At 41.6% G+C, this 18,569-nt stretch overlaps 1 protein-coding gene across 5 annotated transcripts in view; it reads right to left on the bottom strand.

The window, feature by feature from the left end:
• MYO3B (myosin IIIB) overlaps nt 1-18,569 on the bottom strand; it is a 501,265-nt gene that overhangs the window by 263,488 nt on the left and 219,208 nt on the right. For all 5 annotated transcript variants that reach the window (XR_001002191.1, XR_001002189.1, XR_001002190.1 and 2 more), the window contains exons 15-21: nt 14,859-14,957; nt 14,159-14,273; nt 6,280-6,406; nt 4,974-5,184; nt 3,707-3,854; nt 2,299-2,452; nt 724-812 (exon numbers count right to left, since the gene is read on the bottom strand). Coding sequence is in view for 2 of the 5 variants with exons in the window: in XM_011945915.1 (XP_011801305.1) it covers nt 724-812; nt 2,299-2,452; nt 3,707-3,854; nt 4,974-5,184; nt 6,280-6,406; nt 14,159-14,273; nt 14,859-14,957 (943 nt within the window). In the remaining 3 variants the exon portion in view is untranslated. The remainder of the gene's footprint in view (nt 1-723; nt 813-2,298; nt 2,453-3,706; nt 3,855-4,973; nt 5,185-6,279; nt 6,407-14,158; nt 14,274-14,858; nt 14,958-18,569) is intronic.

The following is an 18,569-nucleotide window of genomic DNA, read 5'->3' as shown; positions in this document are numbered from 1 at the left end:
CAATACATCTTAAATCAATAAAATAATCAAAAATGCCTTTTATTGAACTCCCACCAATTTTCTGTACCTACAGCTCATCAGACCCCAGAGGAACGAATCAGCCATAACTCAAATGGCTCCTTTGGGAGTAACATAAGCAAGGAGCTTGTGGTTATAAGATAGGGAATTTCCTGAATCAGTCACTAATCTGCTTCAGGAACTTGAAATTCAGACTGAGGCATAATGTATGAAAAGTGGAAATTTCAGTTAAGTTGTAAAAGCTTAACATCTGGATACTAATGTGGATTTTTTTCTTTTCATCTGGACATTTTGGGGCCCTTAGACATATGATTAAAGTACTAAAAATTGAGTCCCACTGTGATATTAACCTTCCTCCATTACCTACATGTCTCCAATGACTTTAGAATGTGAACATTTACCACTAAACACCGCAAAAAGCTGTAATGTGTTTTCTCTCTGGAGAGCTGTCAGTTCTAGGCCAAACCTCAGGTGAGAAGCAGATGGCAACTCTGTGGGCCACCCCAGTAAGAAATTGCTTCTATGCCAGGGGCAACTTTCTGTGAGTGGCACCACTGAGAAACTTTAAGAATTATGATTAGGTATTCAGGAAGAAGTAAAAGGGGAAAGAAATCTGTAAGCAATTTCATGAGCAGCACAGGCAGGGTAATACAGACACTTACCCGTTGTCAAATTCAGGTCTAATAACTGTCAAACTGGCCTCACCTTTCCAGCATAATGCTGAATGCCAAAGCACAGCTCCACTCCTTTGGGCCTCCAGAAGTATTTGCACCGTAGATTATCTTCAAATTTATCTGTGTGGATTTTTATGTTGGAGAGTTACAATGTGAATTACTCCCTCTTTCAAACAAAAACTTGTTCCTTGAGTCACGAGTGACTCAGAAATAAGGACTTTCAGAATAAGGCCTTGATATTAACCAGGGTGGAGAAAGATCACCGATGTGATGGACATTTATCATATCCTTGCTTCACTGTGTAGCACTGTCTTTAGTGTCAGCCTGTGCTTTAAGGCCATATGTTCTCCTGCTGTTTCTAAGAACTCCTAGCATGGACATTGATGACACCAGAGGCCCTGTCAGTTAGTTTTAGAACCATAAAGATGTCCCACGGAAGGCAGATGACCCTGGTTTAAACTCATCTGGGCAACTTGTGACAATGTTATATATAAAAGAAAGCCACTGAGGGTTACAATTTCAACTCATAAAAGTGAATCTCTGCCACAAATCAATTTTCCCTCTGGGGAAAAGGCTTGAAACTTTTTATTCCTCCTTTAACACACAATCTTTGCTATTGTAGTTGAAAGCCTACTAGGTGTGAGAAACTGTTAAGCACTAAAAGCACATAAAGACTGAGGCTTCATTGCCCCAAGCACCTCACAGTCTAAGTGAGGAACAAAGGTTGTGAAAAACACTGAAGATTCAAGAGGAATAGGGTACAGAATAGAGGGCCTTTGACGTCAGAAGGAGGTGCCCTGTATTCATCCCGAAGATAACAGCAACCTAATGAGAAGGTGGCTTTAGAAAGACTAAACTAGCTGCAGTGTCCAGGGTAGATGGGGAAGGTAGGAGCCTGGAAGCCAGGAGACTGGAAAGGGCTTCTACATGAAATCAGATTAGAGGTGGATGGGAGTCCAGGGGAAGACATGAGAGGGGGGCACACAAAGGATGGGAAGCAAACATTGGCTATAGGAAAGAAGAGAGAGGAAGGCGTAAAAATGAAATCAACACGGGGTAGTGCTAATCATGCTGGCAGGAATAGGAAAGTGGGAAGGGTTAGGAATAATGATGGGTTTGCTTTAAGATACAAATCCTATGACTACATTTCAATTCAATTAAAAAGAAGGCGTAGGCCGGGCACAGTGGCTCCAGCCTGTAATCCCAGCACTTTGGGAGGCCGAGACGGGCGGATCACAAGGTCAGGAGATCGAGACCATCCTGGCTAACACGGTGAAACCCCGTCTCTACTAAAAATACAAAAAAACTAGCCGGGCGAGGTGGCGGGTGCCTGTAGTCCCAGCTACTCAGGAGGCTGAGGCAGGAGAATGGCGTAAACCCGGGAGGCGGAGCTTGCAGTGAGCTGAGATCCGGCTACTGCACTCCAGCCTGGGCAACAGAGCCAGACTCCGTCTCAAAAAAAAAAAAAAAAAAAAGAAGGCCTATATTCTTACAACCCACCACACAGACAAAATATGTAAGGTAAATTCATTAAAGTACACTCAATGGATGATACGAACCAAGTTTTGTTCTGAATGTATATGCCTTTTTCTCAGAAGGTACCTACCAACCAGGGTCTGGTCAGTTGCTTGGGGAAACCGACTTTCCTCATCCAAAAGTGCAAGTAGTCCCAGGGGTTTCTGGAGGAACATGTCCAAGAGCGGGCGGTTGTCCTCATATTCCACGGGTATAGCATCAATGCCTTCATTCTGATACTCCATCTGGAGGGAAATGGATTGTGATTCTCTCCAGCCCAAAACCAGCCTTGGTACCACCAGGATACTTTGACATGGACTTTCTGGGTCTAGCAACATTGAATGCATGTGGAAATCAGGATATGTTTTATGTGTATAATAAAGGAATCTTCTGCACATAACACCATTAAAGCTGTGCATTTAAATCTGACTTACAAGTGGCCTCTGGCAGGCTGCTAAACCCAGTAAAAGCTCTCTCTCAAACGTGGACTTGGTAACTTATCATTCAGAAACTAATGTACAAGGAAGTAAAGCTGAAAAAAAAATTATTTTGGTGAGAAATGTGGTTTAAACCAAGAAAACAGAATTCTCTTCTGCAAGGAATTCTATAAAGGAATCATCTAGGGTTGGAAAACTAGAAAAACTCCAGATTACCAGGGAAATAAGTGGAAGGAACCTGGACTGAAACAAGAGTGGATGGGAGAGGAGTGCTATACAGATTTATCCAGCTTCAGAGATAAAAGCAATGCTGGTATTTTCACTACATGTCTTTGTGTCTGTCTAATCACAGTTTAGTTTGTGTGTCCTCATGCCTGCATTAAAACAATTATCCCTGCATCCAAGAGGCTTAGCCAGAATGTTTCATTATTGCAACTACTTCATACAGAAGAGAGTCTTAGCGTTTAAGTAAAGGTTGGGGTTGAGCAGACTGCTATGTAGGCTGCTGCCACAGGAAGAGCCCCATCCCTTGGGTCCACTAGTTTCTCACTCTGTCTTGACAATTTATTATTAAACTCACAGAGGGACAATTTCCATTTCTAGAAAACCAAGAACACATCTTACTCCTCTCTGGAGATACCTCTCCAGTTACTGAGGGATCTGGTACATAGCAGATAGGGGATAGGGAGGGGTAGGGTAGCAGTTAAGAACCTATGTCCCAAATTCCAGGTCATCTGTGTCATTTTGAACACAATCATAACTATTTTTAGTTCATTAAAGTAGAAGAGATACAGCATTTTGAGCAATATGCACAAAAGAGTTTTGACGCAAGATTTAAATGAGTGACTTGTCACCAGCTCCACTCAAGTGAGGAAATGTACCTTTCCACAGAAATCAAGACCTTTTTCATATAAATTTAGACTACTTAGCCAGGACTGCCTTACCCTGTTTTCTCTCTAGGGTCTTTTGCCTGTTAGTCTACAGGGTTTCTGCTACAAATTGTGGGCAGCTTAGAGACACCTTTTCCCCATCAAGTTTAGTTACCTCAGAGTTCACTATTACCTGCTCAAGAGCAAAAACGTGCTGATTGAAATAGTACTGGATTTGCTCATTGGCGATGTTTATGCAGAGCTGCTCAAATGAATTTCTCCGAAAATTCTCGAATCCAAAGATATCCAAGATCCCCACATTCATCCCATCTTCTGCACTACTGCGTGAGAGAGAAGAACAAAACTATTTAGAGGAGGAAACACCCACTTCAAGATGATGAGAATATATGTGCCCAAGCGTTTATCAACTCAAGTACCCCATTCAGCCACTCATGGAAAGCAGCATCCTGCCACCCCTAAGAAAAGAAGCAGTTTGTGTCTTAAACTATTTGTTCTTTCGGACTTTCAACAGTATTTCCAACTTCTTTTTTTTAAGCAGTAGAATCCTTTAGCATCTTACTCAGGAACTCCATATATAAAATAGACGTTTAAAAGTCCTTTTGTTTGAAGGGGTTGAAGCTGTTGCTTATTTATTCTCCCACCTGTCTACCCACAAAGGTAACTGGAAGAGTAGTCTTCAGAATTGGATGTGGTGAATTCCTCCACAATATGGAAAACCACTATGTTTAAGGAAAGAGCAAGGAAAAGTAGTCGAAGAAATAGGAATAATAATGTAAGATAGTGTGCTTTAAAATTTTTCATAAAATGCCTCTTTGATTCTAAAAACAACATTATGAAAAGGATATTATTATCCTCATTTTACAGGTGAGAAAACTGACTTAGAACGTGGAGCTGATTAAAACCATTATTGGAACGCCAAACATATGGGAGTTATTCACATCCTACTGCTCAAGGTCATCGCCAAGGTCTGATTGAAAAAATTCAAAAAATTGCCACCTCAGGCATAAATGGGTTAAGTTGTAGAGTCTGGGTGCGAACCCAGTTTGTCCAGCTCCCAGCCAAGACTGTTCTCTCAAATACTACACTTTAGTGGCTCCTTCAGTCATTTGCCTCTCGGGTACAAACGCTTCAACTCTCCTGGATCTCACTGTGTCTTCTAAAAGAGAAGGCCTAAATTAGCCGGGCGTGGTGGCACGCGCCTGTAATCCCAGCTACTCAAGAGGCGGAGGCAGTTGAATCGCTTGAACCCCTGAGGTGGAGGTTGCAGTGAGCGGAGATCGTGCCACTGCACTCCGGCCTGGGCGACAGAGTGATACTCTGACACCACAAAAAAAAGAAAGAAAATCCCAGAGAGGACCGAATGCTTCCTTTTGCAAACTCTAAGGGACGGCGGGGTCAATGGTAGCTCTCCTGAGCCCTCTGCTCTCCGAGGAACTTGCCATATGTTTTTGTCTGGCTGCAGGAGTGTATTAATGCGATTCACAATCCAGCTGAAGAGCCTCCCGTACAGGGCTTTGGACATGGCGTCTCGAACGTCCGCAGCCCTGTCTACGGTATTGGCACGGATGATGGTCTCGCCCCGGGTGACCACACAGTGGGAGGTGAGGGCCTCCTGGAGCTCTTCGGGGCTGATGCACAGAACAGAGGCAGCTGAAACAAAGAGTAAGGATAACACAGAATGTAGCCAGACCTTCGTTCATTCAGTCTGTCAGCATTTATTCAACATCTAATCTACTATGTGCCAGACTCCATTTTGGTACTTTTCACTCAAAGATAAACAGGCTAGGTCTCTAACCCCAAGAAGTTTCCAGACTGACACAGTATCTCCCAAACTGTTCTGAAAGCTCTTACTTCATAGATGCTTGATGAAAAAAAAAAGGAAGAGGAGGTGGTCTTTTGTCAAATAAATTGGAGAAATAGCTGCAGACTGTATTTTACCCTTAGACAGTCACAAAATATACTCTTAAAGGCCCTAAAATGTCCTACAGTTTAACACAAAAAAAGATTTTTACTTTATTTAAATCAGTTTGTTTGTTTTTCATAATTGAGGATTCTCACTCTCTGTGCCACCATAATTACCTGTGGAACTTCAAAAATAAACAGGTGCCTGCTTTCTTCTCCTGTACATGCTGATATAGTGGATTCAGAATGGGCCCCAGCCTCCTGTATTTTTTTCAGTTTGTAGATGATTTTTTCAAAAACAACTAAGGTTAAAAACCAATACCCAAAATTACCTGCCATAGAATTCTTTTCTACAGAACTCTTGCAGCTTATGGAAGGAACACTGGTGTTCCACAGGACATCCTTGGGGAAATACTAGTTCATGAAAACATCCAGAGCCATTAGAAGGACCAGCAGGCTGGGTGAATCCCAACACTTTGGGAGGCTGATGGGGGGCGGGGGGGAGCGGGTGGATCATGAGGTCAGGAGTTCAAGACCAGCCTGGCCAAGATGGTGAAACCCCGTCTCTACTAAAAATACAAAAATTAGCCAGGCGTGGTGGCAGGTGCCTGTAATCCCAGCTGCTCTGGAGGCTGAGGGAAAGAAATGCTTGAACCCAGGAGACAGAGGTTGCAGTGAGCAGAGATCGCACCACTGCACTCCAGCCTGGGTGACAGAGCGAGACTCCGTCTCAAAAAAAAAAAAAAAAAAAAAAAGGACTAGCAAATGCTGCATTATATTTTACAGAGCCTAAAGAAGCATGTGCTTTGGCAACAACACAGCCCACAAATATCAAGTAATTACCATTTTGCAAAGCTTCAGCATTGGGCACCTCACTTTTATCAGTCTGATGTTGAGAGGAAATAGCTGCAAACTCAATGTTCCCAATATTCAAAATCCCAGCCAAAATTCTGTACACTGAGTGTACCTCCTGAAAAGGACATCAAGAACCATATATGAAGGTCATTGCCAATCAAACTAATGAACCACTAGACCTGTAGTGGAAACTACTAGTTGTTTACCAAAGTCCATTCTCCCTCTTTTCCTGGACACACAGCCAAATTTCCCAAACTCCTTTGCAGTTAGAGGTCATCACATAACCACATTTTAACAATGAAGCAAGCAGAATGATGTGGGTCACTTCTGAGCCCAGGCCTTATGGGCATGAGCATACCTCCTCTATACTTTCCTTCTCATTATTGCTGGCTGGAACTCCCAGCAACCCAGCCTTAACCATGCCACTGATGAGGATGCCTTAGACCAACAATTGCACAAAGGGAGTTGCTCTGCAACCTGAACCTCTTATCTGGAAACAGTTATAAGAGATAACTAATCTTCTTTGTTCTTTAAGCCACTTTTAGCCTTTTACCCTAACTAATACCAGCTCCCAAATTCAGGTATGATTTTTTGTTCAAAGCAAGAGAGGAGCTGTTTCCTTAACCTCTTTGGAATATCGCTTTTATGAAGTAGTTGGGAAGACATTCATTCATGGCTCCTAGAATATTTTAAAGTTAAATGATGGACTATATAGTTATGAAGTCAGGAAATATTTTGAAAGAGTCACTAGAAATTATCTGTGATAATTGTATATGAAATTATATTTTTATATAACAAGAAATATATATAATTAACCTTTTTTTGAGACAGAGTTTTGCTCTGTCACCCAGGCTGGAGTGCGGTGGTGCAATCTCGGCTCACTGCAACTCCTGCCTCCCATGTTCAAGCGATTCTCCTGCCTCAGCCTCCCAAGTAGCTGGGATTATAGACACGCACCACCACACCCAGCTCTTTTTGGTATTTTTTAGTAGAGACGGAGTTTTGCCATGTTGGCCAGGCTGGTCTTGAACTCCTGACCTCAGGTGATCCACCCACCTCAGCCTCCCAAAGTGCTGGGATTCCCGTCGTGAGCCACTGTGCCTGGCCAACAATTGACTTTTGTTTTTTGTTTGTTTGTTTGTTTGTTTGTTTTTTTGAGACGGAGTTTTGCTCTTGTTGCCCAGACTGGAGTGCAATGGCACTACCTCGGCTCACTGCAACCTCTGCCTCCCAGGTTCAAGTGATTCTCCTGCCTCAGCCTCCTGAGTAGCTGGGATTACAGGCATGTGCCACTATGCCCAATTAATTTTTTAGTTTTAGTAGAGACAGGGTTTCTCCATGGTGGTCAGGCTAGTCTTGAACTCCTGACTTCAGATGATCCACCTGCCTTGGCCTCCCAACGTGCTGGGATTACAGGCATGAGCCACCGCGCCCGGCCAACAATTGACTTTCGAACAATACGGGTTGGAACTGCACAGGTCCTCCTATACATAGATATTTTTCAACCAAACATGGATCAAAAATACAGTATTCACAAGATGTGAAACCCACATATACAAAGGGCTGACTTTTCATATATGTGGGTTCTGCAGGGCTGACTGCAGGACTCGAGTATGCTTGGATTTTGGTATATGAATTGGAGGCTCCTGGAACTAATCCATCACATATGCTGAGGGACAATTGTATCTGTTCTTTGCCCCCAGTTGCTGGCACAAAAGCGTCTAAAACCCTTGAAAGTGAGTGATAGGAATGTTAGGAGTCTTTTGTTATTTACAACAAGCCCCTCTCAACCATACCTGAGTTTATACTAAGCAGGTGACTCTTGGTGGACCTCTAGTTAGCTTTAGGATGGAGAGCTGGTTGCCAGAGGAACCAATTATGTGATCAGAGAGTTCAAACTTTTGGGTCCTCCTCAGCCCAGTCTCTGGGAGCAGAGAGGGATTAGACATTGAGTTAATTCCCAATGGCCAATGATTAACCAATCATGTGAATGTAATGGAACCTCCACAAAATCCTCTAAGTGATGAGATTCAGAGAGTTTTCAGGTTGGTGAACACATGGGTGCTGGGAAAGTAATTTGCTTAGAGGGAATGGAAGCTCTATATTACTTCCCACACACCTTGCCCTATGCATTTTTTCCATTTCCTTGTGACTGTTCTTTAGCTGTATCCTTTTTTTTTTTTTTTTTTTGAAATGGAGTTTTGCTTTTGTCACCCAGGCTGGAGTGCAATGGTGTGATCTTGGCTCACTACAACTTCTGCTTCCCGGGTTCAAGCGATTCTCCTGCCTCAGCCTCCCGAGTAGCTAGGATTACAGGCACCTGCCACCATGCCTGGCTAAATTTTTGTATTTTTAGTAGAGACGGCATTTCACCATGTTGGTCAGGCTGGTCTTGAACTCCTGACCTCAGGTGATCTGCCCACCTTGGCCTCCCAAAGTGCTGGGATTACAGCCATAAGCCACCATGCCCGGCAGAGTTGTATCCTTTGTAATAAAACAGTAATGGTAAGTCAAGTGTTTTCCTGAGTTCTATAAACTGTTCTAGCAAATTATCAAACCTGAGAAGGGAGTTGTGGGGACTCTCAATTTATAGTCAGTCAGTCAGAAGTATAGAAGACAGGAGTATAGGTATCTGGAGTCAGGGTAGTCTTGTGGGACTGAGCCCTTAGCTTGCGGGATCTGATGCTAACTCCAGGTAGATAGTGTCAGAATAGAGTGAATTGTAGGACACTCAGCTGGTGCCAGAGAATTTGTTGGTATGGGGGAGAAAATCCCACATATTTGGTGTCAGAAATGTGAGTAAAAACAATTCTGATTATCTAAGCTCTATTTTTATATTGAAAGTTGAATACATATGTATCATTAATAGTAAAAAAAATTAAAGGGTATATTTACTTATTTAAAAACTTACATTTTCTATGTGTGAAACAACGAAATAGGAAAATTTTGCATTTTATGCTTAAAGTACTTTCACAAAAATACTCAGGCAGGTAACTTGATTTAATACTCTACATAGCAGCAAAGGAAAAGGAACGGTCACTAGACCACTGATAAAGCATTGCCTCACAGATACAACTTCCTGTAAACATTACTCAGTAAAGCCAAAGAAAGGAACACAGACTATAATAGTGACATCTGCTGGATACCTGATAATGCTACAAAGACAAATGAAGATTTTAAACTAGGCTTCTACAATGGATAAATGTTATTCTTCCAACTTCTAAATTAAAGGCAATATGTCATGTTTTTTACTTTAAGAATCATTGTTTAATCACCCAACTTAAGAGTGGCTAAGGAGAACACCTACTAAATAGGTTTTCTGGGACTTGCTTGGATTTAACGTGACAGCACCTCATTACTTAGATCAATACAGTGTGAGGCTTGCTCACTACACTGAGCAACTTCCCACAGAGGCAGATCCCGGGGGTAAAGCAGAGACTCTTGCAGTGAGTTCTACATCAGCTGTTTCTATACCCAGTTATCTCAAGAGGTTATCTGAAACTCTCAGTACTCTTAGAAAAAATAAATGTGTTTCCTGTAATTAAAACACGCTCTCTCTCTCTTTCTCCACGTATTGCAGTACAAGCTCTGAAACCTCCCAAAATAAGACTTCCAGGCATTTCACCACTGGGATAATCACCATAAAAAATGACTGTCAAAGGCTATACCCTTGAAACCAGCATCTTGCCCTGTTGCTTCTCTGGCAATATCCTCTTCAGCATAGTGCCTAGACAACCATTTAAAGTGAAAAACTATCTATGACCCTGAGCAAAAACATTTAGGTTCAAACACTGTGTGAATCACTGAAATTAATGATCGATTGGGTCTCCTTCCTTGATTTAGTGAGAACTTCAGAGGGGTAACCAATGCTCACCTTATCGAGGAATTTATATTTCTGGGCTATTCCACCCACTTGACTCCATCTGTCCTAACCTTGGGTTAATTAGTTCTCCCTTTCTGATCTAGGAGCCTCTGCGTTCAGGTCAAAACATCATGTACACTCATGGCAAAATTCAATCAGTTGTATGTCCATCTGTGGGATTACTCCTCCTGTCCTAAACCTTTTCGATCAAATTTTTCTTATTGTCTCCCCACAGAGAGCCAGGGAAGGTTTTTTCACCTTCTTCACCTTGTCCATTTTCTCTTGCTTCATCTCCAGCTACAGAGCTTTTCCTGGTATCTCTGCCTTTTCTGCAGAATCTTGCTATGCTGCTATCTCTTTTTATTTCTACCACTTTCCAACTTTCTGTATTATAAAGTGGAATAGCTTCACTCAAGAAGACCAAGTCCCCCAGCTGGGTTTCTCAATTTATTGTTGATGAGTATAAACTGTTTCACTACCAATCAGCAAAAGTGGGGAAGAAAGAGCGTTTCTCCATCAAAGCCCCACTGCAGGATATCTGATATTTTCTTATCTTTTCTCATAAGACACTTCTTTTACTGATGTAGATAGTCTCTTGACAGAGTTGAGGCTAATTGAAAAGTTGAGAGGAAACTTAGTTTTCTCTGTTAGCCTGGTGCTACTCTAAGGAAATCCCCCTTGGCCTGGCTCATAAGCATCTCCAGTAGTTGTTTCTCTGGTATATCCCTAGGAATTTACTTCCCTTCCCAGTCTCTCTTTCCTTTCTTTCTTTTTTGTAAGTTTCTTCAGTTTTTCATCAGTTCTTCCCTAAGCACTGCATCACGACCAGCTAAAGGGCCTCGCTACAGGCTCTATTCCAACACCTCTCGGTCTCCTTTGCAGAGGCTCTACAACATCTGGCATCTTAAAAGCCAATGGTATCCTATTGTCTGTCATCAAGACATTAGAAATCCTCAAGACTCCCAAGTCATATTTTCACATGTAATCCTTCAGAGCAGTACTCTCTCAATTCATAATCTATTTTGAAGAAAGGGAAGAAATTTTGCGCCGATCTCAAAGGCTTCTCCCTAACCTCTCCAATGGGGGATCTATAGTGTACGTCCAATTTTGACCATCACATAGATCATCTGCCCAAAAAGTTTTTATGTAGCATTAAATAGAAACATCTCTAAAACCCTACTGATTGAATATGTCAATTACTACCAGCAAGACAAGTATAATATTGTATGGTTTGGCTCCAGAAATAAGAGTTGAAAAGCACAATCTTCACAATAAGGTCTTAGGGATAATCCCCCAACCCTCCACAAGGAGTCATCATCATTAGTGGAAGACTCCTCCACCAAGGCAATTTCTTTACAATAAACTCAGGGTCAAGTGTTCTTTCAGATACTTTGGCTGGTGTCCCAGAATTAAAATTCATGCTCGTGACTCCACACGAAGGTTTGCTACTCATAATTTTGCTTTAAGGGTTTGAGATAAAATTAAGGGATTCCTGCAGGGAACTAGTGACATTATAAGAAAGGAGAAGAACCATAATTTTGATTGAATTGACCAGTTCATTTAAGCTTTATCTAGAAACGTCTGCCAGAAAAACCTAAGAGAAAGTTCTGTTACATCAGCATTTGGCATCTGTTTCCTGACTACATTCAACTGGATCTTTCTGAATTTAGTCACACTACTTTGAATTTATAAACATAAAGTGAACTGAGTTAACTCAGCCAAGCAGGTTGTCTGCAGAGATAGAACTACAGAATTCAGAGTCAGAGATAAGATCCAGCTTCTTGCTTTCATTTCTAAGGTTGCAGCTGATATAAATTGGTTTATTTCCTGTATGAATTAATGTGGGACATGGTGAAAATATACACACATGACACCATTACATTCTGGTTATTCATTTAACAGTACAGACCAGGCACAAATTAAAAATGTTCACCATCTTTTACATGTTTTTCTTTTCATGTTTATTCGTACAGTCATTCATTTATTTCTATTGCATCTTTTTTCCCAGAGAGGCTAGGGATGGCTTACTTCAAGGACATATACTTGATATACTAAATTTCTTCTGTTTTTAATGCTTTAGTGTTGTTGTACTAAAACAGATTTTAACAGTTTTCAATGTTGTTTATCCTGAAACAGATAGCATCTGTTTTATTATTATCAGTACATTGCTGTTATTAGAACAGCACCATTATATAATTTCTTTTAAACCACCTGAGCCTGAGGTTGCAATTTTTTGAATTTTTGCAATCAGACCTTGGTGATGACCTTGAGCAGTAGGGTATAAATAACTCCCACATGGTTAGCGTTCCAATAATGGAACACTAGGCATAAACGGGTTCAGCTAGGATCAATCTCTTCACGGTATTCTATATTTGTACTCAAAGAAAACAAAACATTAACTCTATTAATGATTATTAACCTTGACTTCTCTATGGTTCCTGTACCCTTTTAAGGACATGTGACCCTGCATACTTTGGCATGACACAGGTGACTTTAAATTGCTCCACTGCCATTCCTACCATGCTTTAACTCTTCCGGGGATGCATCTTTGATTTTAAAAAAGCCTGTTCTATAAGTTAATAACCACAAAGGTCCTTTAACAATGCTAGAACCTGTTTAATTGCTCCCCTCTAAGGAGCCAAGGAAGATATATTTATATTTTTATCTGACCTTTGGGATTTTCCACTGTCTGTCAGTTTAAGGTCTGTGGGAGGCTGACAGAGAAAATTAACAGCTGGCTAGACAGAAAAAAAAAAGGTGCTATTATGACTAAAATCAACCATGCAGGGGAGGGAAGGGCTAGCCATCACACTGCATTACACAGAAGTAATCCTTTATCTGGAGTGGCCATCCCAGGGTAACTGGAATGTCTTTTAATGTAATCCCTAAGATTTAACACTCTCACCTACCTCCTAATCATTCACCCCCTTTGTTGGAAAAGCAAAAGAATCTATATATTTTGCAAAATTGATGGCATGAAGCCCAGAAACTGTGACATAATGTACCACAGAATAATATTTGAGCCCAGGGTTATAAATATTGTCTGTCACCCCTAGCATATATTTAATACAAACAGCCTGTATCTAGGATGATAAGAGTAGTACAGTATTGGCCGGGCATGGTGGCTCACGCCTGTAATCCCAGCACTTTGGGAGGCCAAGGCGGGAGAATCACTTGAGGTCAGGAGTTCAAGACCAGCTTGGCCAACATGGTGAAACCCTGTCTCTACTAAAAATACAAAAATTAGCCGAGTGTGGTGGCACGCACCTGTAATCCCAGCTACTCAGGAGGCTGAAACAGGAGAATCACTTGAACCCAGGAGGCAGAGGTTGCAGTGGGCTGAGATCTCGCCACTGTACTCCAGCCTGGGTGACAGAGCAACATTCTGTCTCAAAAAAAAAAAAAAAGTAGTACAGTACTTAGAGCTATAGTTAATAATATGCAACTGTGTACCATGGAGAAGGAAGTAACTGCAAGAAAGTTGAAAGGATTTTAATTAATTTGTCTTGTTACCTAAGGAGCTACTTGCATAAATATATTTCTGTGACTTGGACATAATCTACATATTCCTGTACTCCTACCCCCCATTCAGTTTAATGGTTGGAACAACCCTAAATCAGAAAACAAAAACAAAAACAAACCACAGTATTGTTTTGGTGTTTGTTATTACATGCGTAATGAATTGATGACAATGATAACAATTTATCAACACACGGTCCTCACAACAGTGCTCTCCTAGTTTGATGTTCCTCTGGGCTTCTTGTTAAAATGGTTATATTCTGATTCAGTCATCCCTGGATAGACCTCAGGGTCTGCATTTCTAAGAAGCTCTCAGGTGATAACAATGTTTCTGGTCCTGGGACCGCACTTTGAGTAGCAAGACCTTATAACACGACCAACATGGCATTTGAAAGCAAGTATCCTGTCCCAAGTGAGAAATATCCACATCTTTACTCACATTCATATAAGAATATTGCCACTTGAGTTTCTCTCTTGATCACTTACTTTGTCCGTGAACCCTATAATCCTGAAGCAATGCTGAATTGCTTCGAATTGTCTTCTGTAAGACTCCTTGGAAGTTATGTCGTGCATCACCCTTCCAGTTTCTTCAGCTATGTACCTAAATGAAGGGGAGCATGATCAAACAGAATGAGCATTGACTTGGAAAGTGGTGCAGGCATTTCCATTTTTTGTCTGTCGTTTGTTTAAAGATGGGATCTCACTCTGTTGCCCAGCCTGAAGTACACTGGTGTGATCATAGCTCACTGCAGCCTCGAAATCCTGGGCTCTAGTGATCCTCCTGCCTCAGCCTCCTGAGTAGCTTCAACTACAGGTGTACGCCACCACAGCCAGCTAATTTTATTTTATTTTATTTATTTGTTTTAGACAGGGTCTTGCTCTGTCACCCAGGCTGGAGTGCAGTGGCACAAACTTGGCTCACTGCAGCCTCGACCTCCTAGGCTCAAGCAGTCCTCCCACCTCAGCCTCCTGAGTAGCTACTTAAAAAAAAAAAAACTACAGTGAGACAGGGTCTTGCTATGTTGCCCTGGCTGGTCTCAAACTCCGGGCTTCAAGTGATCCTCCCACTTCAGCTTGCCAAATGATGCAAATGGCTGAGAAAAAATAAACCATGTGCAGTTGAGTTTTTGAACTTTCTAGACAATGAAAATGGTGAGATAGTTCCTGCCACCTCATCCTGCCTTACCTAGGAGGTTTTTCCTCAGGAAGTCTGAAGTCAGAAAGCTTCTTTTGGTGATGAAGACCAGCATAAATATAGTAAAATATGTGAAAATTTTTCTCTCCCCTGAAAAAAAAAAGACTTTAGTAATAATGTATTCTAGCTTCCCCATCCCAAGTATTTTACACCATTTTCTTTCTGTGCAAAAAATTATCCCATGGCAAATTTGTATTTTCAGGCAATTAAATATTATACATCCCACTTACAGAACAGTGATAGCATTAGTATAGTAACTGTCATAATGTTGCATTATTAAACACACTTTACCACAAGCAAAAGGTTTCAGAGAATGGGACATTTACAGGAAACAGCTCAGGTTGCGTATGTTGAAATCTTTCTATTGCAGCCCAAATGCCTACTACCTTCTGTCTGTACCACATGTTGCTTCAGAGATGGTGAGGTCCAGCTTAGAGACATCAGCCAAATCCTCTACTTTACTGGAGCCCTAGACAGGAAGTGGCCTGGGAGCTTAGGGAGCAGCAGCTTAGGGAGCAGGATTGGTCCAGAACTGAGGTCTTCACTCTCCCACGCTGGTATTCTTAAAAATACTACTCAAAATGTCATTCATTAGTCTGGTCTCCTGCCATCCACCTCTTTTAGGCTACCCTGGCCAGGGTCCTTTCAGATAGGTGCTACTCTGAGCATAGTCTGTGGACAGCTGTCAGTTTACAACAAGAGAAGGAACTGGAAAGTACATGCCTAGACATTTTATAGCAAGTGACATTGCCATGACATCCAAGAGCATGATAATTTTTCTGATAATTAATTTTTATTGCATTTTACAAAGGTATTAGTTCAAAATGGGTTGGATAGTTAAAAAAACAAAACAAAACAAAACAAAAAAACTGGTCCTTTAGCACAGAGAGTTTGAAAAGCACTGCTCCACATACCCTTCTTTCCTCTGGAGGAGGACAGTCTCTTCTGCAGATACGCTTGGATTTTGGCAAATCTTTTCTTTGGTCAACCTAGCTCCATGGAAAGAAATCTTGTCTTTCTTTTCCCCTTATCCCCCTTTGTGGCATGGCCCTCATTCTGTTCAGCCTCTCCTGGGTATCCTCATCTTCCTTTGATTGTTTATCCTGTCAAAGCTCTTCTGTGACATTCTTTATCCCTGCCCTGTATTCTAGATGCCTCTACTTGCCATTTCTCACTCACTTGTTCACTTAACTAATAAATTTAGTTAAGAGACAGGGTCTCACTCTGTTGTCCAGGCTGGAGTGCAGTGGTGTGATCATAGCTCACTGCAGCCTCAAATTTCTGAGCTCAAGCAATTCTTGCACCTCAGCCTCCCAAGTAGCCATGACTATAGGTATACACCACCATCCCCCGCTAATGTTTTTGTGTTTGTAGAGACAGAGTCTCACTATGTTGCCCAGGCTGCCTTGGCCTCCCAAAGTGCTGAGATTACAGACATGAGCCACTGTGCCCACCCCCTATTTTTATTTTTTTAAATAAATTTTATTGTGTATATTTAAGATGTACAACATGATGTTATAGGATATACATTTAAATAGAAAAATGTGACTATTCAATGAATAAACATCTTAATTGCCAGTCATGGTAGGCACTGTGCCATGTACCAGGGATACAGGACTAAAGGGATTCATGTTCTCTGAGTGTCATTATAAGAAGCCAAGATGGCTACAGGGAAACCAGTGAGGGGGTCCCAGTGAGAAAGCATAATAGCTCGGATAGGGTAATGGTAGTGGTGATGGAAAATAAGAGTAAGCTTAAATATTATATATATTCTGGAGAAACAACCAAAAGAACATCCTAATAGACTGAATGAGGATGGTGACGGAAAGAAACCTAGAGTCTGCCTCCTAGATTTCTAGCTGGAGCATCTAGTGATGGTGGCACCCTTCACTGAGACAGGAACCGAAAGGCCTGAGATGAATGTCACCTGTTCTTTAACCTCTGTTACATGTGCAGGCTTTGGCCGACCTCTCTCACTCTTACCTTCCTACAGTTTTTCTACAGATCCATCTAGTTCTCAATTCTTCCAAGCTTTTCCTGCTGATATCCATCGCTAGCATCAATTCAGTTTGATTTCCATCCCTTTATCTGTCAAGATTGGCTAGGTTTTGTTATAGTAATAAACACCCCAAGATCTTAGTAGCTTAACTCAACAAAGGTTTAGTTCTTGCTCAGAGTACCTGTCCATGGCAGGTCAGCTGTGGGGCTGTGCTCACTGCAGTCACTCATGAGCTGTGGCTGGCAGAGCAGTCCCCATCTTACACTTTGCCAGACTCTGGAGGGTTGTCATTACATGCCCACTTGCCAGAACCAGTTATGTGACCACACCCAGCCACACAGGAACCCTACAGTGTGCCCAGAAGGGGGTGAACCCCAATAGTTGGATGAACAGGACTGGCACAGGCCCCATCTTCTCTTCATCTCACTTAATTCTCGTAAGAGCCTTGTAAGGTTGACATTATTATGCCCATGTTGCATATGAGGAAAGTAAGGTATATGAATATTTACATTAACAAGTAACATATCACATTAAGTGACCAAGAACGCTCCTCACATTATCTTGGTAAAAGATCACTTTACATTTGAACACAGAACACTATGCTTTCCATTCTGTCAGAGGTAGCTCCCTAAATTTTAAAACGATCCTAAGCTGGGGAGACAGAAGCAGGGGACCTCATAAAAATTAATCAAAAAGCCACAGGGAAGCGTAAATGACTCTGACTCTATCTTTCATTTGTTTAATGTTCATGCCAGTCCCTACTGCGTGAGGAAACTGCAAGTACATGATAAAGGAAGATGCTTGGGTTCTCAACCCAGAATAATTCCTGTAAATTCTACTTGCACAGTATCTCTCAGACTCCTCAACTTCTCTCCATCTCCACTGCCACCACCTTAGTCTAGGCCAGCATTCTCTCTCACATGAATTTGGCAACAGCATCCTAATCACATCAACACAATCCTTGCATCTCCTCCAATCCATTCCCCATTGAAGCTAGTGTGATCATTTCAAAATGCAAGTTGGGTTTGGTGACCCCCCTGCTTCAAAACGTTCAGTGGCTTCCTATCGCCATTAGAAAAAAGTTTGAAATCCTCATCCTGGTTCCAAAGCTCTGCATGTTTTGGTCTCAGTCTTATCTTTGCCACTTTTCCTCCTTACTCTGGTCCCCACCTGGTTGCCTAACTCCTAGTGATCCTGTGATCTCACATACAGGGAGACCGTCTTTCTCCCTAGACTAGGTTATGTGTCCTTCCCTCTTCTCTCGTTTCACCCTAATAGCACCTACTTTGCTTTCTGCTGCTTATTACAATTGTTCTACATTTAAGTTTACTTGTTTAATGCCTGTGATTCTCCCCTACTGCTTCCTTGTATACCACATACTCCAAGCCCCGTGAATACAAGAATCTTTTGTATTTAGTTTACTCTTACAAGCCAGCACAAAGCACAGCACTGGCAAACAGCAGGGATTCAATAATGCATTAATCTGGAAGTGCAGAACCATGCTCCTGAGAAACTCTGGTGTCCTACAATAATAACAATAGCTACTAATATTAATAATTATAATAGCTATTATTATAGGAAGATATTATTATTTTTTATTATACTTTATGTTCTAGGGTACATGTGCACAACATGCAGGTTTGTTACATATGTATACATGTGCCATGTTGGTGTGCTGCACCCATTAACTCGTCATTTACATT

This window comes from Colobus angolensis, unplaced genomic scaffold (assembly GCF_000951035.1).
Source record: "Colobus angolensis palliatus isolate OR3802 unplaced genomic scaffold, Cang.pa_1.0 Scaffold247, whole genome shotgun sequence".
In the NCBI taxonomy this organism is placed as follows: Eukaryota; Metazoa; Chordata; class Mammalia; order Primates; family Cercopithecidae; genus Colobus; species Colobus angolensis.
This window is presented reverse-complemented; position numbering and strand designations above follow the sequence as displayed.